The sequence below is a fragment of the Aristolochia californica genome, unplaced genomic scaffold, assembly GCF_029961685.1.
Source record: "Aristolochia californica isolate CCGP_79_NKW_82.1479 unplaced genomic scaffold, dmAriCali1.0.hap1 SCAF_9, whole genome shotgun sequence".
Classification (NCBI taxonomy): Eukaryota; Viridiplantae; Streptophyta; class Magnoliopsida; order Piperales; family Aristolochiaceae; genus Aristolochia; species Aristolochia californica.
Window position 1 is genome coordinate 35,165,533 of NW_027182290.1, and position 22,952 is coordinate 35,188,484.

At 40.5% G+C, this 22,952-nt stretch overlaps 6 protein-coding genes across 6 annotated transcripts; 2 read left to right on the plus strand and 4 right to left on the minus strand.

Annotated features, from left to right (window-relative positions):
* The first annotated feature begins 336 nt into the window (after nt 1-336).
* LOC137940029 (ABC transporter G family member 7) lies at nt 337-7,569 on the plus strand. The gene is made up of 11 exons (XM_068784929.1): nt 337-636; nt 1,110-1,300; nt 1,381-1,528; nt 1,948-2,080; nt 2,556-2,757; nt 3,956-4,232; nt 5,391-5,522; nt 5,616-5,836; nt 6,102-6,314; nt 6,440-6,524; nt 7,137-7,569. Exons 1-11 carry the CDS (start codon nt 394-396, stop codon nt 7,302-7,304), a joined length of 2,013 nt encoding a protein of 670 aa, XP_068641030.1. The 5' UTR covers nt 337-393; the 3' UTR covers nt 7,305-7,569.
* A 110-nt stretch (nt 7,570-7,679) lies between these two features.
* On the minus strand, nt 7,680-9,604 carry LOC137940030 (small ribosomal subunit protein RACK1-like). The gene is made up of 2 exons (XM_068784930.1): nt 8,696-9,604; nt 7,680-7,915 (listed from the first exon to the last, which is right to left on the minus strand). Exons 1-2 carry the CDS (start codon nt 9,536-9,538, stop codon nt 7,814-7,816), a joined length of 945 nt encoding a protein of 314 aa, XP_068641031.1. The 5' UTR covers nt 9,539-9,604; the 3' UTR covers nt 7,680-7,813.
* A 455-nt stretch (nt 9,605-10,059) lies between these two features.
* On the minus strand, nt 10,060-11,704 carry LOC137940877 (cation/H(+) antiporter 28-like). The gene is made up of 3 exons (XM_068785996.1): nt 11,522-11,704; nt 10,837-11,430; nt 10,060-10,743 (listed from the first exon to the last, which is right to left on the minus strand). The coding sequence occupies exons 1-3, from the start codon at nt 11,702-11,704 to the stop codon at nt 10,060-10,062; spliced, it is 1,461 nt and encodes a 486-aa protein (XP_068642097.1).
* A 2,022-nt stretch (nt 11,705-13,726) lies between these two features.
* On the plus strand, nt 13,727-14,924 carry LOC137940035 (universal stress protein A-like protein). Its single transcript, XM_068784939.1, has 4 exons — nt 13,727-13,982; nt 14,066-14,145; nt 14,363-14,481; nt 14,695-14,924. Exons 1-4 carry the CDS (start codon nt 13,799-13,801, stop codon nt 14,777-14,779), a joined length of 468 nt encoding a protein of 155 aa, XP_068641040.1. The 5' UTR covers nt 13,727-13,798; the 3' UTR covers nt 14,780-14,924.
* A 3,350-nt stretch (nt 14,925-18,274) lies between these two features.
* On the minus strand, nt 18,275-20,070 carry LOC137941527 (uncharacterized). Its single transcript, XM_068786980.1, has 2 exons — nt 19,358-20,070; nt 18,275-19,096 (listed from the first exon to the last, which is right to left on the minus strand). The coding sequence occupies exons 1-2, from the start codon at nt 19,912-19,914 to the stop codon at nt 18,568-18,570; spliced, it is 1,086 nt and encodes a 361-aa protein (XP_068643081.1). The 5' UTR covers nt 19,915-20,070; the 3' UTR covers nt 18,275-18,567.
* A 298-nt stretch (nt 20,071-20,368) lies between these two features.
* LOC137941794 (uncharacterized) lies at nt 20,369-22,732 on the minus strand. Its single transcript, XM_068787376.1, has 2 exons — nt 22,539-22,732; nt 20,369-21,039 (listed from the first exon to the last, which is right to left on the minus strand). The coding sequence occupies exons 1-2, from the start codon at nt 22,641-22,643 to the stop codon at nt 20,641-20,643; spliced, it is 504 nt and encodes a 167-aa protein (XP_068643477.1). The 5' UTR covers nt 22,644-22,732; the 3' UTR covers nt 20,369-20,640.
* Between the last annotated feature and the right edge of the window lie 220 nt (nt 22,733-22,952).

Consider the following 22,952-nt stretch of genomic DNA (forward strand, 5'->3'; position numbering starts at 1 on the left):
AGCTTCGGGTTGGTATAAAGTGACTGCCTAGACATTTTTAAAAAAGAAAAAAGTGGTTACTCTTCGTGACATGGGTATCCGAATCGGCAGATGTTAACAATTGCTTGTTCTTGCTTTTCACTTTTCAGGATTATTACCATCTCCGCATAGATAAGTAGTCAATAATTCACTTCCGTCAACAGATTAGCTAATTAATTGTTGATATGCGGATCCTGTTTTAGTAAACCGAAAAGGGGTGAGGGACTGATTCACAACCGCACATTCGTAAATTAGATGTTGCTTTCTTTTTACGAAGAAAATTCAGTAACTTGACACTCTTTAAGTGTTGCGTTCACAGTTCCTGATCTATTGGCTATCGCTTCACCGGCTTTCTTCTCGTTTCGGTAGAGGGTAATGGTGATTTTGGGCGGGAATGGCGTGGGCCGAATGCTGGCCGCCATTGCTGCTGCGCTCTTTATTCGGGTAATATCCGGTCCGGGTTTTAAACTGTTGCCGGGAAATCAGCCGGACGACGAAATCGAGGAAGACAGTGAGGCAAGCGATGGAGAAGAAGTTCCAGTCTCTGGAAAAGTTCTCCCGGTCTCCATTCGTTGGAGCAACATCACTTGCTCACTCGACGACAAATCTGGAAAAACAGTAAGAATTTCTGTTTGTGTCTTTCATCTTTTACATCCTGCGTTCTGCTTCCCTGTAGAAAATTATGGAAGTAGTAGTGTGCGTTTTGATTGATGCAACACACAGTACCTGTTTGCTGTTTATAATTCATTATGTAGAGCATGCTTATGTTTATAGTTCTGGAACTCTCTGTTAGTTATTGGAATATCGCTTCCCTTCGGTTCTAATATATCCTTCTTAACCTTTTTTTCGTTCATTTATAAATCAATTTACTTAAACTTTCCTTTTTCATCTATGACCATGGGATATGATTCATTTTTGGACAAGTGAAATGACTGAGATAGTCGAAATGAAGTTGGTTGCTCTTATCTCGATTACGACATGAACGGTTTTGAATAACCAAATATATAAGTTGGTTCAAGTAACTTTAATGCAACAATTTACTTCTTTCTCTTTTTCTGTTAGATTTTTACTCTTTATTCTTGATTTCTTAGGTAAGATTTCTGCTCAAAGATGTCAGTGGAGAGGCCAAAGCCGGGAAACTGCTTGCAATCATGGGTCCATCTGGTTCAGGGAAGACAACTCTGCTCAATGTCCTTGCAGGGCAGCTTGCTGCTTCACCCCGCTTGCGACTAAGGGGTCGTCTTTATGTAAATGGGCAACCAAAGTCAAACAAATCTTACAAGTAAGCTACCTGATTGTACATAATATTACACTTACTGGTTATAACGTTTGGTGTCCTTATGTGTATACTTGTTTTGGTAGGACTGCATACGTAAGGCAAGAGGATCTTTTCTTTTCACAGCTGACGGTGAGGGAGACTCTTTCTCTTGCTGCTGTGCTCCAACTCCCTGACCTTTCACTTGAAGATAGAGATGAGTATGTGAACAATCTCATGTTTCGACTAGGCCTGGTAAGCATGACTTTGTCCCTGTACCATACTTCTGAAGTTCTTGGATTTTGCTACTTAAATTGCATATGTGTACAGTTTACTTCTTCCACTTTTAGCGCTACTCAGTCTGATAAACGTGCTCATATTAGATTGTTGGTACAGCCGGGTGGATTTTAATAACTTGTTTTTAAATGAAACCTGAAATGTTTAAAGAAGCATTGACTGTTATGCAATAGTGGATTGACCTGGTTTCCACCACAGCTCTCTAATTGAAGTAGGTGATTACTCTTTTGTAGGAATTCTGAATACAGGTTTTTTTCTTGTATTATCATGAACTCAAATGATATAATGGTTAAACTTCTTGTATTTACCTGAATAATATTATGGTTAGAGCCTTCTTGTAATATTGCCTGGATCATTTTCCTCCATTTTCTCCATAGGTCAGTTGTGCTGATTCAAACGTTGGTGATGCAAAAGTTCGTGGAATCAGTGGGGGAGAAAAGAAACGCCTATCACTTGCCTGTGAACTAATTGCAAGCCCATCTGTTGTATTTGCGGATGAACCCACAACTGGTAATTTGCTTCTGTTTCTTTTCTTGATAGCTGATCAGGATATGCAATTGTTATTAGTCCATTTCTAAGGTTGTTGATGAGTTTGATTTCAGTCGGGTTTGTTCTGGATCTTTCCTTAGCTGATCTGGGTATGCAAATATTATTTCCATTATGAAGCTTGTTGATGAGTTCAATTTCAATCTGGCTTGGTTCTTGAACGTTTTTAAAACAGTGATGCTTCAGTTCATCTGATATATTTTGAATGAGGAAACTATGTTTTAGTATCTTCTGTTATATTACTGTGGTAGATTTTTGGCAGTTGATACTTTGTTTTCCTGATGCTGATCACTATGTTCTGTGCAGTCTAAATTTTGGAATGTTATTGTGTGGCTTATCATCAAACCATTTAAATGGAAACTTTCCTTAAAAAAAGTTGGCAAGTGTTGCATATGTGATTTGTATTATTCATTATTTGAAGCATTTCTGGTGCTTGTAGGGCTGGATGCATTCCAGGCAGAGAAGGTTGTGGGGACACTTCAGCAACTTGCTCAGGATGGTCATACTGTGATTTGCTCAATCCACCAGCCTAGGGGTTCAATATATGCAAAATTTGATGACATTGTCTTGCTATCAGAAGGTGCAGTGGTATATATGGGTCCCGCGCATGAAGAACCATTAATATACTTTGCTAAACTGGGGTTGTTATCTAATCCTCAAGTTTTTTATCTAATCATTAGATCTTTCTTCTTCATTTTTACTTTTGTTTTTCTTCTTTACTTTTTTATGAGAGTAAAGCAACTAAGAGAGTTTTGGGATATAAACTTTGTTTTTGCCCTATTGCCTGATGTTGCCAAAGAATTACTGACTTGCGAATAAGAAAAAATGTTAATCCAGGACTTTCCATAGTTAGAGCAACATGAATCTTAATGGGATTGCGAGGAATATAGGCAATTCATTGTAATGCTGGATGAGGAAATTGATAGGTTGGCTTCCAAGTTTAGCTTCGATGCTTCTTCAACATCATTTTGAAATGTTGTATTACTTGCAAAAGATTCATGAGAGTATAGATGAAATGTAATTGCATCTCATCTCAAAACTCTATATTGAGATAGGACCATTGGGCTCGATTGAACTTGGTAACCTAGCTGTCCAAAATGACTTTGTGACTCATAACTTGTGACACTCAGGTTTCAATCCAGTAGTTTCTTAAGGAATGTGGGCAAACCATTGTAGATCAGATTAATTGTTTCTCTCCTAACTTCTTTAGGCTGTGTTTGGAACATAGAAAGTGAAGAGAACAGAAAAGAAAGAGAAGAGGAAGAGAAAGAGAAAAGAAAAGAAAACGAAAGAGGTTTCTTTTCTTTTGTTGGATGTCCATGGAAAATTAAAGAGAAAATGGAAGAGAAATATAGTTTCTCTTGTTTGGATGCACAAGGAAAATGGAAAAGAAAATAAAAATTAGTATTATTTTTAAACTTTGATGATTAAAATTTTCTCTTTTATTTTCTTTCCAAATTCCATGATTTTTTAGAGAAAGTAAATTAATTATGAGAGAAGGTAAGTTTCTCACATATTTTCTTTTCTCTTCAAAAATTTGTAATGCCAAAAACTGGAAAAGGACTTTCTCACTCCTTTTCTTTTTTTATCTTTTCTTTCTGAGGGTTTCAAACATGACCTTAATGTTCTCATCTTGGAAATCGTGTTTTTGTTTTTGTTTTATTTTCCTTTCTTGTGGTTTTTATTTTACAAGTGGTAGATATGGAGATGCATTTTTTTCTTCCATGCATGGCACTATCTATTATTCATCTCTATTTTTCCTGTTCGTGGCTTTTAATTTTTCCCTGGCTGTTTATTAGAAGTATTTACATTAATATGATGCAAACTTAAATTCAACAGGTATCATTGCCCATCTCATGTGAACCCGGCAGAGTTTTTGGCTGATCTCATATCTATTGACTATAGTTCTCCTGAAAGTGTCTATTCCTCTCGTAGAAGGATTGATGAGCTTGTTGAGGCATTCTCCTGGGACCCATCTGGTATCCTTTATCTGTCTCCTGACACCAAAGGGGAAAATTTAAAGGTTCAATCAAAACTTCATAGGAGATTTGCCGTAAAACATAAAGGTGGATGGTGGAAGCAATTCTGGTTACTTCTTAAGCGAGCATGGATGCAGGTATGTTTTCACACTGTATGTCTTTTTCTAATTATTCGAAAGGTCAAGTGTCTTATGATATTAGCTAATTTTCATCTGAGAATATGTTCTTGCCTTCTTATGACTAGTTATCCGTTTCATTTAGGTCAAAAGTTCAATTGAAATTCAGAATTTCGTTTTTTAGCATATAATCTACCCTCTTCATAAAGTAGTGCCATGTTGCTGATGCTTCTGCAGAGTTGTCTAACCAGTCTTGTGGTTAGATGAGAAAAGACAGTAGTACTAAGGGGTGGTCAGTAAATAATTAAATTCTTTTTTCGGGGTAAAAGAATCATTTCTAATGAAAAGTTGCTAAGACCTCTTTTTGGTTCCATCTGTGGAATTGCATTATTTAGTCTTCAGTCCATTGTTTGATCAGTTTCCTCTACTCTGCTCCATACCTGATGAAAATCTAGTTGCATCCTTGAATTTTTATATTCTATCTTTGTTATGGGAAGTTTTGTTATGGAAGTTTCATGACCCTGAATCCAAGTGAGAGGAAGAATTTTCTTGATCTATTGTGGTCTCGATTCGACTGTTTCTTATCTGCTTTAATAGTTGATGAGCTAACAAAATACAGGTGGGTTCACATTATGAGGAGGTGGTGAAAAAGGACTTGAAGAAAGTTAACCCAACAATGAAATTAACAATTGATAGGGCAGCATGGAGGAGGATTTGTTTTGGTCAGCCCTAGCATAGTTGAGACGATGCTTTGTGGGGGCATATTTGCCTTTTCACTCATTTTAATAATTGTCACACAATTTCTTAATTTTTTTATGTGGAAATGATACTTATAATGTTTGCACTATGACTTCATTGTCTTGGAAGAGGAGGTGTGCCTGCTAAGCCATCGAAAAGATGCTTTTTGATTGACAAACTACATTTCATTCTCTTTCCATGATTTATTATTTCCTGTTAAAATATTTACTCCCCTATATTAAACTTGACTTGGCTAAGTAATTGAAGGTGATTGTGTCATAGAGGAAGTTGTATGTAATTTGTTTTAAAACAACATCTCTAGTAAAGCAATGGAATAAAGTTATTAGGATACTTGCATTTTATCCTCTGTCAATGTCATTCCAGAATTTCTTTTAGCTACTGTGATGGTTAGCTGAGTTGCTCAATACTTAACTTGCTTAGGCTTCCCGTGATGGCCCGACTAACAAAGTTCGAGCTCGAATGTCAATTGCATCAGCGCTAATATTTGGATCAGTCTTTTGGCGAATGGGAAGATCACAGACATCCATCCAAGATCGGATGGGACTACTTCAGGTACGTAATATTATGGCTTTTTTGAACCTTCCAATGCCTTTTCATCAATTTGCCAGTAAACCAGTATATGTTGCTTTGCTCCCTTCTCTGAAGGTTGCAGCCATAAACACAGCAATGGCAGCACTGACAAAGACGGTAAGTGTATTCCCAAAGGAACGTACAATAGTTAGTAGAGAGCGAGCCAAGGGTTCGTATGCTTTAGGGCCATATCTGTCTTCTAAATTACTGGCAGAGATTCCAGTTGGAGCTGCATTTCCTTTACTCTTTGGTGCCATTTTGTATCCGATGGCACAGCTTCATCCAACTTTGTCAAGGTGAGTTCTCTGGTTCTTTGATCAGCTACTTGCACAGGTTCTAGATTTAATCATTTACACATTCATAAGACTTTTTACATTTTTATGCTGAAATATTTTTTATCACATCTTACATGTTTGTTAATAATACTGAAGCAAGAGAGATTGATTGCAGAGTCACTGAAGAACAATTAGACCTTATAAAATAGTTTTATTTTCAGTCACCTACAAATAGTACTTAATTTGCAGTCACTGGTTATGACTTAACTTTCAAATTTATTCCTAGATTTGGAAAGTTCTGTGGCATTGTGACAGTGGAATCATTTGCTGCATCTGCCATGGGTCTGACAGTTGGAGCCATGGCTCCAACTATTGAAGCAGCAATGGCATTGGGACCTTCGCTCATGACGGTTTTCCTTGTTTTCGGAGGCTATTACGTAAATGCTGAAAACACACCTGTTATTTTCCGTTGGATCCCTCGAGTATCTCTTATAAGATGGTAATAATAGTTTTTTTCTTCTTTTTGCTACTTGACATGAAAAAAGGAAAGACATATATATTTTGAAATCGTTTACTACTTTGTCAGAAACAGTGTCATTCATAATTTATTGGTCCAATTTTCAGGGCATTTCAAGGGCTTTGCATCAATGAATTCAGTGGTCTAGAATTTGAAAAGCAGCAATCCTTTGATATTGAAACTGGAGAACAAGTAAGAGGAATGAGGTTTCTGTATAGAAATAGTCTTATCAAAAAGCTTCCATTTATCACCAAGTGCTTCTGTCTGTTTCTTAGTAATTGTCAATTATACCCAACATAATGACCTCGTATATGACTCCTCCTTTGTGTCCCTTCACATCTAGAGCACTTTAATTCCAAAAAAAAAACTTGAAAAAAACAAATCATAGATTCAAGAAGGTGAAAGAAAAAAAGAAGGCCACGTTAGCCCCTTGTTTGCAAAGCTTCATTCTTAATGACTATTTTGTTGACTACTCTTCCATGCTTAGCTCTTGGAATTTAAAGAAAAAACTGACAATGGTGGAAATTGGCAACAACAAAGGAAAAAACATTAGAAGTTTTTCTGGTTGAGATTCAAGTAAATGATTACCTCCTCCGCTTGGCTGAAAAAGTTCACTAAAAATTAGTCTAATCCTAATCAGCATGGAGGGTACTTTGAGATCATTCAATATATTTAGGCCAGTTCATTGTTATGACCCTGCTAGTTGTTTATTTGCTAACTGCAGACCCAGGGTGCTAAATCTAGATTTAATGCATTATATTTTCTCTCTCCACTTTTGATGACTGTTTGTGCTGTATGTTCCAGGTCCTTGACAGGTTATCCTTCGGAGGAAGTCGCATTGGAGAGACTCTGCTAGCACAGGGTAGGATATTGCTGTTTTGGTACGGGACTACATACCTTTTGCTCAAGACAAACAAGCCCAAATATGTGCAACTGGAGCCTCCACCACCACAACTCCAACCCCTTGACTAGTTTTCTAAAATGAGAGATGACTTCTTGCCTGAGAATAAAATATGCACTAATGGCCAGTGCAGTTTTGGGCTGGAGACGATAGACATGCAATACATGGCCTAATACAATATGAAATCATGCCATGGTTTACCCATAAGCTGAAGTAGATGTTGAACTTGGGAGTGGTGTACAGAGCCCGACAATGCTTTATTAGGTGACTGGTTGGGCACAGCCACTGTTTGGTCTCAATGTTTCCTCAGATGGATCGAAGTGATTGACTCCTAGCCTCCGCTTTATTTCCTAATCTCATTCGAGAACCAAATATTGCTAGGATAGGATAAATTATGTAACGCTGGTTTCATAAATCAGAGCACAATTGCCTAAAAAATTGTTCAGTGGCAACAAAATACGAAACTTCAAAAATTGAATCTAACAAAAAAGTAGGTCGCAAGACTATAAAAGTTCTTCAGGGCACTTGTCTCTACGGATAAATTTGCAAGGAAAAAATTCTTCAACTTAGACAGTGTTTTCTAATAACGGCCAATGGCCCAAACTCTTATAGCACCATCGGTGTATCCAGTAAATAAAGTGCTACCATCAGCGCTCCAGCTCAAACTTGTGCAGTAAAGCATCTGCAGCAGTAGTTCAACAATGTAGTTAAGATCACCTAGTATGTTTCATTCGTAAACTCTACTGAATAAAACAAGAACAGTAAAATACTGGAGAAACGAGACTGCAATTGATGTCTTTAATGAGATTTGGTAATTTCAAATACATTCATTAGGAAAAAAGAATATCAACCATCTTTATCGACCCCATCAATTTCAACTTTCAACAGCCAGGATACCATTATCAAATTTCTCACCCAAGGAAAGTTTATCAGGATTAAAGAGTGTTTCCTCAATGAAATACCTCCAGCAGGAAAGCATATCAAGCAGGACAATTGAAGGCTTGAAACAGATCAAAAGTATCAAACTTAATGAATAACGAGATTAAAATAAGAAAATTACAAAAGAAAAATTATCACCATGAAATACACAAACATGGTTAAACAAATATAGTTCGTATTTACAAGCTTCTGAAAGCAATGCACACAGCATCAAACACTACAGCTAATGTAGTAAAAGAAGCAGAGAGAATTAATATTCCTTACAGATAAATAAAATAAAAGTTACTATTTATAAATAATGTTTAGGAAGATTTTCAGTGAAGAGGTAAATGAAGGTGCAAGCAAGATAGGGCTAATGGAGTGATAACAAAGATGAGAGACCAGTGTGCATCGTAAATAAGTAATTTCTTACAAGAATAGAAGTCGCGAGTAAACAGATCAAGGGTCCTGGAATCATATGATATAATGTAAACCGAAAACAGATGAAAGAGGAAATTAAGTAAAAACAGAGCATAAGAAGTACCTGATTCTGGCCCTGGACTACTTCAGGCTTCAGATCCTGAACGACCCTCTTACTTTCCAGATCCCAAATCTTAACGCTTTCCTGAGTAGCCGCGCAAAGCCAGTACCTATTTGGGCTAAAGCAGAGAGCGTGGATTATAGCTCCGGCATCGAGCGAATACAATCGCCTACCTTCGGCGAGGTCCCACAATAAAGTCAGTCCATCTTTCCCTCCACTGGCACAGAGGGAGCCATCCGGTGACACAGCCACCGTGTTGACGTATCCCCCGTGTCCTGCGAGAGTAGACTTTATCTTACAATTAGTAAGGTTCCACACCTTGACAGTGCGATCCCAGGAGCCGGAGACAATGGTCGGATGAACCGCGCTCGGGCTGAACCGAACACAACTCACCCAATTGGTGTGGCTGTCACCATCCTGAATCGTGTACTTGCACTCGCCAAGCGTGTTCCAGAGCTTAATCGACTTGTCTCGAGAGGCAGAGACAATTTGACGGTTGTCAATTGAGAAAGCAACGGACAAAACATCCTTGGTGTGTCCAACGAACCGGCGGGTGGTGGCGCCGGTGTTGAGGTCCCACAGTCGTAGCTCCCCGTCCCAGGAACCAGAAAGCGCGAACTGGCCGTCCGATGAGAGGGCTACATCCTGCACAAAATGGGAGTGGCCGGTGAGGCGGCGGCGGGGGACGCCGAAAGTAGACTCCTCCTTGGTCAAGTGCCAGAGGAGAACGGACTTGTCGCGCGAGGAGGACACGATCGAGTCAGAATTATCGATCGGAGTTGCTATGGCGGTGACCATGTCGGAGTGGCCTTTCATGGTACCACGAAGCACTAAAGTTTCAGCCATGGTGAACGATTCTGCTGCAGCTCCCTCTTTCTTCTCTCTCTCTCTCTCTCAAATAACTTGAGCCGCTGCTTGAGCAGAGGAGAACTAGGGTTTTGGGGATTCGTTCGTTATATTGACGGGATCAATAGGGTTTATTACATTTGAATGTGGGTAAAAGGGAGAAAACGCTGGAAGTGAAACCTTAGTGAACCGGAATCCGAGCCGCGCCCAATTGACCCAAACCCGTGAAGAACATAATAGGTCAACTTTTTGGGTTGGTTTCGTTAATGTGGGCCCAGAAGATTCCGCCTGAGTGGGAGGTGTGATCAGGTCATCGGTCTGTTGATCGGACCCGATCCCACCTCCTTAAGACAAACAAAAATTTATCTTGAAAAAACCGAAAAGAAAAAGTTGACCACTTCATTGACTCAATGTGCAAGCTTGGAAATGGATAAAATGGCGGTGAAGAAACGATAAATCAATCTATCTAAAAAATATTTTCAGAATTCTGAAGGGAGGAATAAAGAAGAAGCACCGAAGGCCTAAAAATCATCTTGGATGAGATTCTCCTCCGCTTGTCTTTGAGGATTGTGTTGTTGAATGATTAATACCGAGGCCCCAAAAGAGAAATCAGAGGCTGTGAGATTATCCCCGAGGGGGCCAAGCTCAGGGCACTCTTGCCAGTTGCTCATCTCCGCTCTCAACATCGACGACCCTCTTCCTGCCAAACCCACAATGTAAAGGTTGAAGCTGTTTTCTTCCTGAAAGTCCCTTAGGGTGGCGATCGTCTGAGACCCGCTGGACACGTATTTCTCCACGAAGCTAACGCGCCCGTTTTCGATGTTGCGCTCGCAAAAATCAAAGAAGCACTCGTTGTCGAGCCGAATCTCCTCCATGTTTCTGGAGGTGTTTAGCAAGTAGTTGCCGCTGGTACTAGGATTGCGACGTCGAGCTATCTTGAAGTACCGGTTGTACCTTCGGGTGACGACGGTGGTGGCGGTGGCAGCTTCAACCCAGCTGTCTACGAGGAACCTGATGACGGTGAGCATCACGTTGGGGCAGCCACCGATGCGACCGACGTAGCACAAGGCTTCGCGATCGTCAGCTCCGCCTATAAATACGACACCCACGTTGAAAGTCTCGGAGAGCGATGTGGAGATGCTGGTTGTTCCACTGAGGCCTCGGTCTACGAGTATCCCTACCGAGCAAGGAGCATTTAGAAGCACCTGCAACAGTTGATCAACAGTTCACGGAAGCTCGAATTATGGATTAATTAACTTGATTTAATCGAAACGGGCAATTGGTTGATTAATCAGTACCTTCTTGTTGACGTTCCTGAGCTCGGCGTTGCCGTAGTCCAAGGTCCCGTCGACCCTTTGTTTCTTATGGAAAGGCATGATGATGAGGGTGGAGACGGCGTCCTGTGCCGCATTGCAGACGTCTTGATGCATGTTGCTGTAGTTAGAGATGACAAGGAGGCGACGGAGGGAGATCCTGTCTCCATTTTCGGCCAAGTATGCATCAAAAGCTGCGGTAATCTGCTGGCGCATCTCCACAATCGTTTCGTCCGATACTTCCACTGCTTCTGTCCCCAACCCATACGTGAGAGTCGCCGCTGCCCGTTCTGTGAGCTCCACGAGATCCATCGCGTGGACCACCAAACCTTCCCACGTGGGTTCGCCTTTGGTCGCCTCGATTATCTTGATCATGCTGGGAACATGGTGAGGATCCTGCGCACATACGATCATGCGCAGTCGCAACTCCGGGTTTATCAACTGCAGCGTAAGCTTCTGCTTGCCGTACTTGCTCCTCTGCTGCTTGACGATAAGAACCGAGACCCAGGGAATGTAGACAATTGTGGTCAAGACACAGAGTACGTTTAACAGGAAGCCTGTTCTATCAAGCACCCCCACCTGCAAATTTTCATGAAATTTGTTACTGAATCGGCTTTTTTATACTAAAGTGTAATTGCATAAACGAAGAATGAGAACGATTTATACTTACTTCAATGGCATTTGTAGCGCCCAAGAGATGGTAATGTCCCATGACATTAAGCAGCAGACCGAGACAGATCGCATCAGGGAATCCAAAGCCGAGGTAGAGTGCACCCGCGACAGTTCCCAAGACTTTGCCGATCATCCCGATCGAGACGAGGAAGATGAGATCCCAGAACGACTTCATCCCCATCCAATTAGAAAAACTCATGTTGATCCCGATAAAAGCATAGTAGAAAGGAAAGACGAATTCGCCGACGTAGATGTTGATGCTTTTTATCAGTTGCCTCGACAACTTCGCATCTCTGTGTAATGCCAAGCCAATCTAGAAGGCGTTGACGTTGCCGTTGCAAACCAAGGTTTTGGCCATGCTGCTCAGGACGAGGAGCGATAAGAAGAAGAGGAATAAGAGTTTCCCATTTATGGGCTTCCCTTCCGGATGCCTCTTATTGAACCACTTGATGCCGGGATTGATCACATAGCGGACGAACAGCAGCTCGGATGCAACCAAGAAGTAGACAGACGAAGTGCGGGAGACGTCGAGGCTGAAGGTTGCTTTCTCCTTTCTTTTCAGAAGGTGTTCGGCGTTATGGCCGTTCGTCTGTGCGCTAGAAACACGGCCATGACGATCAATGTGCTCGCATCACAGTGGATGGCTGATTAGACGGCGAGCCGTCCTATTTCAGATTTACCGATCTTGAGGTCGGTGATGACGCGGGTGAGGACAGTGGAGGAGTTGTTGGAGAGGCTTAATGCGAGGGAGATCAGATGCTTGATCTTGTCCAATGGATCCACTCCTTTTCCGATGAACTCTGCGCCCAACAACACCACCAAAAACGTGGAGATAATGCCTGCGTAGGCGAGGATGGCTTAGCGAGAAGGATGTCGCCGCAGCAAATTCCGTGGTTCCATCTCCAAACCCAGAACGAAGAATTGGCTCATCACTCCATACTCCGTGAAGAGTCGAACCATTCGATGGCCCTTCGGAACAAGCAAATCCAGAACATTGGTGTTGCCGATCACCATCTCCACCTGCGTATAAACGTTCGAAAACCAGTTCTTGCAAGGGTTTCAACCGCCAACCATTCAAGGCTAGCTAGAAAATTCCAAACCACCCAGTACGTTCTTGTGCTTCAAAAATCATGGAAACCAAATCAAATGCAAATGCTACTATAGCAAAGAAGACATGGAAAATACTCACAATATCTTCGGAGATCAAGCGAGGCTGACCCAGAAACTTGAGAAAGAAATGCAGGAACCTGGAGCTCAGGAGAATGCACGAAAGGCCCAAAAACAAGGTATACAAGTGCATATTCAGGCTATCTTCAGAAGTGCATGGCGTGGGATCAGCCATGGTCTCGGAACTACTCTGCCTCCCTCTCTCGCCGGCTTCTTTCTGTTTCCCTCTGCAACTCGCCTTGAATTTGGTTTCGTTCCTCCCCATTTCTATTTGTTGAAACCGCTGCTCTGTACAAGCTCCCAATGGCTGAGCACTCTTCCCGTTCTCACTAAATCAACATTTTGACAGGTTGACTTCACCTCAGACCATCTGGCTCCACTTCAAACAAAAACTAACAAAATTAAGAGGAAGCGAGGGAAGAGAAGAAAGAGAAAAAAGACAACGAGGATTGAAGAAACAAATGAATCCGGCACAGAATTCGAAAGAAATTAAGAAAAAATAGAGCAATGTACAAGAACAAGCAACAAGGTTAACATTTTCTCATTGGAGAATTCCAGTCTTAAAATTGTAAATAATTAGATTATTGTAAAAAATGGAGAAATTTAGGAGAGAATATAATTGGGCGATTGTTGGAGATTGTCGAGTTTGAACATATTTGTGTTAAACAAATGGTTGTAGATTAATTGACAAAAGAAATGTCACCAAAATTCGACTTCCAGAATTTTATGTCGAACAAACAACCACAAGTTCTAGAATTACCCACCGGCAATTGGAAATTGGACGGCCGTGGTCCTATTTCTTTACCATCTCCAACAACGCTGCAACCAGCCCCCTCAAAACCCCCTAATACCGGCTTGAATTACGTTCTGGGCCATGCCTTTCATGGCCACAAAGCATGGACGAGTTCCAGTATTGGCTTCACGATCCTTTACGGCGCCCAGTTTAAGCTGGTTTCTGGAATCTGTCGCCATCTTGTTGCTCTAATTATAAATACGTTCCTGCAATGGGAGATTCTCAGACGGTGTTTTGCCTCTCTGCTGAGAACTGAGGTAGGTGGCTGTGGTGCTTTTCTTTCTGGGTTTGTCTGATCTGCCGTGGGCGAAGTGAATGGAGGTTGAGAGAAGAAGAAAGATAGTGGTAGCCCTTGAGGCGAACCAGAAAGGTATTCACGCCTTGCAGTGGGTCTTAAACTCTCTCATCCCTCCACTGACGGATTCCTTCACGTCTAATCACTTTGTGATTCTCAGAGTCTCACCTCAAAGTTCGTCTGATGCGTCTGAAATGGCGAAAGGTTTATTCTTCTTCTTCTTCTCTTCCGTAGAGATGTTTCTACTTAATTTCACGCTCGTGTTCATGGTAACTTCTGCTTGCCAGTAAACGGGAAGACAAGCCAAAGCGACTCATGGAATGAAGAAGCCCTCGAACTGGTTAAGGAGACATGTGAGAAGCAAAACGTAAGCAGCTCGCACCAGTACTTACCATTTTACAGAAAACAAACGTTGCAGTCCTCTCCATTTTTTCTCGCTGCCTATAATGAAAATTCAGTTTTTTCCATCGAGTATTCTTCTGAAACAAAATGATCTGCAGATATAAATGTCCTCTACCCTGAATATCAAACTGTTTGGCGCATAAGCTCAGGACTGATGAGGGCCTCTTTCATGTATTTTCCAGATCACATATGAAATGATCCCGCTGGGGGGAGAAGCAAAAGTTGTTATTTGTGAAGCAGCAAAGAAACTAGCTGCCGACCTCTTGGTTGTCGGCAACCATGATTATGGAAGCACGAGAAGGTCTCTCATTTACTATCTCTCTCCTTCTCTCAGAATCTTATTTTCAAAATTTTTCTCTTTTGTTAATTAATTCATTTACACACTGCCAATTTTTTTTATCAGTCCCATAATCGATTTCCAATCATCAACAATTTATAATCAAAATCTCCCACATCAATGGATGGATGATTATTATGATGTTGCACAGAATATTGAAGCTTGACTGAATTGCAGGTTATTCTCGTCCGGCAATGTGGGGGATTATTGCGCGAGGAACGCGAAATGCCCCGTAGTGGTGGTGAAAGGACGTGGGCTTTGAAACCTGAAGCGGCCTCCTCCGATCGCGTCTCCTTCTTGTCCGTGTTGGGGTCACTTCCCATAAGAGAATGCTTGGCTTCCACTGTTACGCCTTTCTGGTTTCTCTTAATTTGTTACTCTACAATGATGTTTCAGTAGAAAATAGAAGGAAGGTTTCTAATGATGCACGGGTCTCTTTTCTCTTCTTCATTTTCTTTGTTTGATTTCTTTTGACACTGTCATGGGCGGTGACCGTTGCTGTCTGTAGGGTTATCGAGGATGATTACGATTGGCTTGTAGTGAGGAATTTAATGAGACAGGCACGATAAAGAAGACGAAGTTAGTAGTACGCAGACAGCGTTATAATTATAAACTGTTGACGAATGTGGTTAGGTGCGAGATCTGGACCTTAAAATTGGAATCGATAAGACAAAAACATTTAACAAGAGTTTAAGCTTGTGATGACTTTTGTATCATGGAACTAAATCCATCACAAAATGTCCAAGACTTTGCATAGTAATGATAACCAGTTTAATACCGTCAATGGTCAATGATGTTTATTCTATGGGCAAATAATAACATTAGATGTTTAAGGACCCAAAAGTATTAAATGACTGATCGTCATCGAGGTTTGAGGTAAATAAGAGTAACTATCAACCAACTAAAGAAGGAATTGACAAGAGTAATTAAAATAAAATGTATTTTAGTAAAAAAATCTATGCTAACAAGTTGGTTCACGAGCTTGGAAAATCTCACTTGTTATATTTAACGAGTCTTATTTCAAATTTGAACTCAAGTTATGCTCAAGTAAAAATTGAACTAAGTTGAGCTTTTTTCAAACCAAATTCGGTTTGCAAACAAGTTTGATTTAGTAACACACCTAGTTATAGATACAAGAGTTAAATTGTTAAGGACTGCTTGCTAGGGGTGGCATCGAACTGAGCCGAGCCCGAACCTGCTTATGTTCGAGCCGAGCTTTATTTAAATATTTCGAGTCGAGCTTCGAGCCAAGCCTCGTCTCGAGCCTAAAATTGTTATCGAGCTCAAGCCCAACGAGTTCAAGCCGAGCTCGAGCCTCAACATACATTTAAAACTTTTCAAAAAATGTATATCAAATAAAATGTATACATACATTTTACATAAAATTGGGCATGACCTCTACATAAAATTGGGCATAACTTATATATATAATACGTGTATCAGATTGGGCATAACCTCTACTTAAAATTGAGCATAATCTATATATATAATACTTGTATAAAATTCGGCATGACCTCTACTTAAAATTAGGCATAATCAATATACATAATACCTGCATAAATACTCCATAAAATTGTCTATAAACACTTCATGAAATTGTTTATACACTCCATAAAATAGTCTAAACACTCCATACACTGCATAACATTATAAATAAACTCCATACAATAATCAAACACAACAAAATTAAATAAAATATCACTATCAATTTATAATCACCCAAATAAAAACTATAAATCCTTTAAATAAAATCCTATTACTATTACAGACTTACTAAAAAATTACAAGAAATATTTTAAATTTTTCTTAGGAAAGTTAAATGGACCTCATGCCTTTTCTAAGGAAATAAATAAAAATTAATAATTAATCTAATATATTATTATACTTATCAATAAATTTTTAATCACATAAAATGTCAAACACAAAATTGCTATGAAAATTGCCTCATGCTCAAAGTATTGTATCATCAACTGTCAAATACTTATTCAAAATTTTTCTATATGGTTTTCTAACCCATCTTGGCAATAAAATCTTACTTAGAAAATTATATGATTTTTTAAAAAGAATTTATAATTAGAAAAATATTTTGAAAAAACACGAAGCACTAATGGTCCCTATATTTCTATTAAAAATGTCTTTTCAATATTTATTGAAAAAACCACTAATAGTCTCTAGAAACGTATTTTTACTAAAATATATTTTCAATTTATTTAAAAGCCATGAGGAAGGGACAAAGAGTTTTTTTTTCTCCTTGTTTATGATCTTGCACGTAGGGGTGGCTTTGAATAAATTATATATAAAATTATGCATACATTTTTAAAAAATATAATGATAAGGGAGGTTCAAGATTGAATTTCAATAATGGAATAATATGCACCAATATTAATATTTTTTACTCCAATTGTTGTCTAGCTTGTTTTGTAATTTTTGAATCTGGCCATAATTTATTATGGCCTCCTTAGTGCCCCTAGATAAAAATTTATATTCTAGGAAAAACTAAAAATATTTTTCCTATAATACATATTCCCAAAAAAGCCTTTAAATAAAATCTTATTACTATTAGTGACTTATTAGAAAATTACAAGAAATATTTTAAATTTTTCTTTGGAAAGTTAAATGGACCTTTTATTGTCTCTTCTAGGGAAATAAATAAAAATTAATAATCAATCTAATATATTATTATACTTATCGATAAATTTTTAATTAAATAAAATATCAAACACAAAATTGCAATGAAAATCCCTTCATGCTAAAAGTATTACAGCATCAACTATTAAATACTTATTCAAAAAAAATTTATACAATTTTTTACCCCTTCTTGGTACGAAAAATCTTACTTAGAAAATTATATGATTTTTAATAAAAAAATTCAATTAGAAAAATGTTTAAAAAAACATGAGACACTAATAGTTTATAGAAACTTATTTCTATAAAATTTATTTTTAAATTGTTCTAAGGAAAAAGTTTTTTTTTTTTTTACACTTATGATCTCGCACGTACGAGATCGTCTTCGCACGAGGGAGGGGAGAGGTTTTGGTTTTCCACCGAGACGACGTGGAGGGAAGGGGGTTACAGCGCTGGGGAAGACCTATCGTCGGGGATGACGGCTACGACGGAGGCGGCAGCGACGGAAGCGACGGCGAGGAGAGGAAGAAATCGAACGAACGGCCACAGAGGCGGCCGGCGAGCAGTTGCGACGACGGTAGAGACGGCCGGCGTACAGCTGCAACGGCGGTAGAGGCGGCGATAACAACCAATGGGAGGGGTCGGCAGTGACGAGGGGGGAAGAAAAATCCTCCCCCCCCCCCCTCACTCTCGATCCCGTTGCTGCTCTCCTGCTCGTTCACGATCCCGATACCGATCCAACTCACTTCGAACCGGCTCGCGAGCCGACGAACTGAACCTGGCTTCGATCAAGTTTGGCTCGTTAAGGTAAACGAGCCGATTTCGGTGAGCTCGATAGATAACGAATCAAACCGAGCCGGCTCGGTTCGAAGCCACCCCTAAGTGCAACCACTCTGCGCCATATAGTGTTTCTGGTTGGGACTATTGATTTACGACTGGGCGGTTCCGAGACAGAGATGAGAAACTTTGGGTAGAGATCCATACAAAAACATATGGGTTGACTTGAATCAAGTACGTATTTTGAGTTTGGGAGTCCGATTAGGTGGAGTTGGACTCGGACGACATAAACCAACCACCTATTTCCAAATTCAAAAATAGCAGTGAAAATTAGCGCTGATGAACAACTCACAAATTTAGTAAAAACACTTTGGACCGATTTTTGATAATTTCCGTGCATCAAACCATCACTATACTCTGACATTGTTTAACAAATTGTAAATAAAACGAGCAAGAAAAATGGAATAGAAACGAAATGCTGTGAGATTAAAAGTTGGGACAGAGAGCATTAAAAGTTCTACGTAGCTCCCATGGAACTCCAACCTGACTGTTATTCTCAAGGCTTCAAAAGCACACTTTGCCATCACTTTGACACAGGAGTTAACATCATTCTTGACATCGTCTCCTCTTCTTCTTCCCCCACCCTCTTCATTCTCTCTTCTTGTTCATGCTTTTCACCAATTGCCCCATCTGAAACCTCCAGTATAAGAAATAAATCATCCCAAATCCTATCAATACAAACGCCCAAACAGCTTCCCCTTGACTCTCCTTCTCCCACTCGATCTCTTCAATGCTGAACTCCTCCCTCCCCTCCTTTCCCTGTAGGACTTCACCGATGTGCCCGTACAGGGCATAAACCTTGTCCCCTCTCACCGCAACAGCCGTCGAAAACTTGTCGACATCGAGAGCAAGCTCGTCATACACCACCGCTTCCGCCCACGCGTTGTCGCTCTTCAGTAACCATGCCGTGTGCCGGGAAACAACGACCACCGCTCCATCTCTTCTGACCGCGATTCCGTCCGCTCCGACCAGGTCTTTCAAGATGAGAACGAGCCTCGCTGTCCCGTCGCTGGAGTCGACTTTGTAGACCTTTCCGGTGTTCGATTGCACCGCGAGCAGGTACCCGTTGCGGGCGTACGCGATTCCGTTGAGACTACAGTTTGGGGCCAACTCCTCGCTGCAATTCGAGTACAATTTTGGGAGCAATTTTAGATTCTCAACCAACCATGACTGATCGAAGACCGAAGTTCTTATGACCGATAGCCAGTCGCTAGAAGTGGTGCAACTCGTCTAGAAATATGAATGAGTTGTTCAACTCAGCTCGTTCTCAGTTCCGATTCTTTCACTACGAGGAATTGGAGAATCGGAACCAGACTGAACCAAACTATATGAAAAAGTTGTACTGTAAGAAATTTTAAAATGATAAATAATTAAGTACCGGGAGGTATGTCCGAAGAACACGCGAGAAGTGGAGAAGATGGAGGGATTTCCGTCGAGGTCGACCTTCCATATGAAGTTTCCAGCAGAGTTGGTGACAAAGGCGTTCCCCAAAGGATCCACCGCGACATCATTAGCAACCGGACGGTCGGAAACGTCATCGGGCAGACGAACAAGGAATAGACGACGGCGGTTCCGAAGATCGTAGGCGGCGAGGGCGTCGAATGAAGGGAAAGGATCAGTAGCGTGGATAACAGCAAGGAGGCGGCCACGGGGGGTATCTACGGCGATTCCGCCGACCGAAACATCCGGGGGGAGCTGAGGGTCGTTAATTAGGGTTTCGACAACCCCGGCGTCGGAGACGGAGTGGAGAGAACCGAGGCGGTAGCTGCCGACGACGAAGTGCTGAGCAGCGGGATCCCACTTGAAGCTTTCCGGGTAGAGATTGAGCGATCGGAAGGGTATCACGTGGCGATCTCTGGCAGATGTTGGGTCCGCCAGCAGGAGGGAGAGGAAAATGAACAGGCAGGATGCGGCGTTTGAGACGAGCGGAGACATGACTGGGCGGTGCGAACCCGAAACGACGATGATGGGTGTATGCGAATGTATCCCTCTATTGTGGCCAAAGACACCAAGGAAATTAGTGGTATCTTGAACGCAAAGATTTGGCAAGTTTACATCTACGTTGATTGGTCAGTTCCGCCAGCTCGACGGTCAGACTCGGGATAAAAGATGCTCAAACCAAACCCTAGTCTTGTAGTCTCGTCCTATGAGCTTGTTGTTGCCCTTCTCAAGTTTCAACAGTTGACACCATCACGTACCTTGTTGGCCAACTCAGGAGAGGGCATGTAAAAGGATCTATCTCATATAACTGTGTTCTGGTGCAAATTAGATAAGTCTAAGAAAAAATATTATTGAAAAAATTTCAATTTACAAAAATTGTTTAATATTTGTATATTTTTTAAACAATTTTTTTCCTATTAATCTAATAAGAAACTATAAAAAAGATAACTATAAAATACACGTAGTGCCTTTCAGAAAATATATGAAAGACATATATTTTAATAAGACTAAGTATCTTCAGATAAAATGAAGCAGGCTTACTTCAGATTGTTGCGATGGTGTTGAAAACTCTTGACATGGCCTCAAATGCATAAAACAATTGCAACACCGCAACCTTTGTTTAAAATAACAAAACCTCAAATGTAGCTATTAAAGAGAAGCTCGATCCAGTAGGCTACTACTGATGAGGTAACTTCTTCCTCAGCAAGAAGACTTGAGTCATCATTCGTTGATAGTCCCAACTTTTGTCTTAAATGTCTCAAACTTCTCCATGACTTGGGAGCCTGGAGTTTGATTTTCCTCAGCTGGAGGGCTTGAATCCTTTGACAATCCTACTTTTTCTTTCAGTGTCTCAATCTGCTCCATGAATTGGTGACCCGGCAGTGATTTCTCCTCAGCGGTTGGAGGGCTTGGCTCCAGCTTCTTTGCTAATCCTGCTTTTTCAAGGAGCATATCGAGCTTCTCCTTGATTTTTTGTCCAATATCTAGATTTAAAGGTTGTGCTTCAGCTGGGGATGTTGCATAACAGACAGATGCAAGAGATGAAGTCAAGCAAACCATTGCATCCCGGCGTGAAACCATGAAGGGTTGTGGTGAGTCCTGAACTTTCCTGCATCTTATCTATGTAAGAGAATTTAGTCATCAATCATGCTGGAGTTGAGGTTCTTAAATTTTCATATATTCATATCTCTGATTTCATCCTTCATGTCACCTATATGTGTGCTATTTTTTCCTTGCTGTAAGCAATGGACAAAATTATCTAGCACTGACGCAAGCAGAGGGAACTTCAATATCACAGAGTTATTGAAGATTTCTCCATACATTCAAGAGAGTCAGGGTTCCAATGCACCAGACAAAGCAACTGGAAGGATTGAGCCCACATTGATCAGATTAGCCCAGGCCATAAATTGAAGATTTGCTCCATGTGGACTAGCTTAGCATAAAACCGAATTTAACAATGGAACCATAACCAAGACAAAAATAAACAAAAAAGCAGGATCAAGCAGGTAAGCACATCATGTACTTGGCCGTTCACGATTTCCAATAATTAAGAATATCTGGTATGAACTTTTCATCCTAAAGGTCCATCAATGTTAATACCAGTAAGCACATCATGTACTAGAAAGCAAGATCCATAGCAGATATAATGGACTAATATCATCAATGACTGTTAACAGAAAAAAAAAATGAATATCTAAGGGAACAGTGGAATTCAAATTGATCTACTATCTTCAGAGACAGTTACTCCAAAGTATATCCTAGGCCACAAATCAACCTGAATCGCTTAAAAAAAACCAAATTAAACACAAAAAAGAATGAATTAGCAGGAATAATTTGTTTAGAATCGCAGCAACATAAAGCTTGCTTCATTTTAAAAGTAACATTTCCTTCTACCCTTTGAATTTTTAGCTAGGAAGCTCGTCCATGGTCGTTCTAGGAATTAAAATCCAACACCGGTATCCAGGATTTAGTTACACCAGGCTAGGTTAAACTCTTTGCTCACTTTTTAATAGGCTCCCAAAATATTAGCCATGAGAAAATGACATAACCTGACGAAAGTCCTAATACTGTCTTCTCACATCTCTAGGCGATTAACGCCCACACCTGTCACGGATTCATATGACCATAGGGCACCACTGTAATTACACACGCTATGTTTCCTTTTTCCATAGAATATATAGTATCTACACTTTGTTTTACCATTGAAATGGCCTATGCCTATTAATACAGAGTGAAACACATATGGATCGTCTCGCCCAAAGGAACTGACACGAACAAGACCGTCTGCGCAAGTATAGAAAGTGTTCAAACTTGAAAGTTCCAATTCCAAATACGACGACCTGGAAATGAGGGTCTCTCACCAGTTTCATAGCTATAACGTATTTCACATATTAGAAAAATTGAAGTAACTTCTAGTTAGTTTATGAATCGATAGCTTTCGAATCCGATCAGATCCTATTGTGACCATCAGCAGCTCTAAGGCAACTTCCTTAACAGACGACAAAGAAAAACTCACAGAAAAAAATAAGAAGAAAAAACAAGGATCATTAATCATCCAGACCGGAGACTTGCATACAAGAGAAGAACAAGAAGAAGAAGATGGTTAGGGTTTCCGATACCTGAAAAGCAGGGCCGACTGCCTTAGTTAATGGCCGTCTGCTATAAACGTGTTTTCCAGTAAAAGGAGCTGGTGGAACCGCCAGGTTGAAAGAGGAGAATGCCATTTCCGCTAATCGCTCGATCCCAGCTTTCCGTCAGCTATTACGGCAGCTCTCGGGCATCGCCTGAAGCAGGCTCCCGGTCTATCACGGAGTGTCTAGTTCTCTTCTGCAACATCTTATAACATAGAGAGCATATGAGCGGACCCAGCCACCAAAATCCGAAACGGAGGAAGCAAGTGGGCCCAGGTGGCCCAACCCGTTGAACGGTTATCATAAGCAGATGAACCCGACAATTAAAACAACGTGAAAAATACCAGATGTACCAGGTGCTGGACTATTTGAGCTGCTCATATGAAGAACGTTTTTTATTTA

Excerpts from the sequence above, each read along its gene's own strand:
- LOC137940029 (XM_068784929.1), top strand. The coding sequence starts at position 394 with ATGGTGATTTTGGGCGGGAATGGCGTGGGCCGAATGCTGGCCGCCATT. Across the intron at positions 4,233-5,390 it reads TTAAGCGAGCATGGATGCAG|GCTTCCCGTGATGGCCCGAC; the intron begins GTATGTTTTCAC and ends TAACTTGCTTAG. Across the intron at positions 5,523-5,615 it reads ATCGGATGGGACTACTTCAG|GTTGCAGCCATAAACACAGC; the intron begins GTACGTAATATT and ends CCTTCTCTGAAG.
- LOC137940030 (XM_068784930.1), bottom strand. The coding sequence starts at position 9,538 with ATGGCTGAAACTTTAGTGCTTCGTGGTACCATGAAAGGCCACTCCGAC. Across the intron at positions 7,916-8,695 it reads TAGTCCAGGGCCAGAATCAG|ATGCTTTACTGCACAAGTTT; the intron begins GTACTTCTTATG and ends CTACTGCTGCAG.
- LOC137940877 (XM_068785996.1), bottom strand. The coding sequence starts at position 11,704 with ATGGGGATGAAGTCGTTCTGGGATCTCATCTTCCTCGTCTCGATCGGG. Across the intron at positions 11,431-11,521 it reads GCGCTACAAATGCCATTGAA|GTGGGGGTGCTTGATAGAAC; the intron begins GTAAGTATAAAT and ends GAAAATTTGCAG. Across the intron at positions 10,744-10,836 it reads TCAGGAACGTCAACAAGAAG|GTGCTTCTAAATGCTCCTTG; the intron begins GTACTGATTAAT and ends CAACTGTTGCAG.
- LOC137940035 (XM_068784939.1), top strand. The coding sequence starts at position 13,799 with ATGGAGGTTGAGAGAAGAAGAAAGATAGTGGTAGCCCTTGAGGCGAAC. Across the intron at positions 13,983-14,065 it reads TGCGTCTGAAATGGCGAAAG|TAAACGGGAAGACAAGCCAA; the intron begins GTTTATTCTTCT and ends TCTGCTTGCCAG. Across the intron at positions 14,146-14,362 it reads AGACATGTGAGAAGCAAAAC|ATCACATATGAAATGATCCC; the intron begins GTAAGCAGCTCG and ends TGTATTTTCCAG.
- LOC137941527 (XM_068786980.1), bottom strand. The coding sequence starts at position 19,914 with ATGTCTCCGCTCGTCTCAAACGCCGCATCCTGCCTGTTCATTTTCCTC. Across the intron at positions 19,097-19,357 it reads TTCTTCGGACATACCTCCCG|CGAGGAGTTGGCCCCAAACT; the intron begins GTACTTAATTAT and ends CTCGAATTGCAG.
- LOC137941794 (XM_068787376.1), bottom strand. The coding sequence starts at position 22,643 with ATGGCATTCTCCTCTTTCAACCTGGCGGTTCCACCAGCTCCTTTTACT. Across the intron at positions 21,040-22,538 it reads CAGTCGGCCCTGCTTTTCAG|ATAAGATGCAGGAAAGTTCA; the intron begins GTATCGGAAACC and ends TCTCTTACATAG.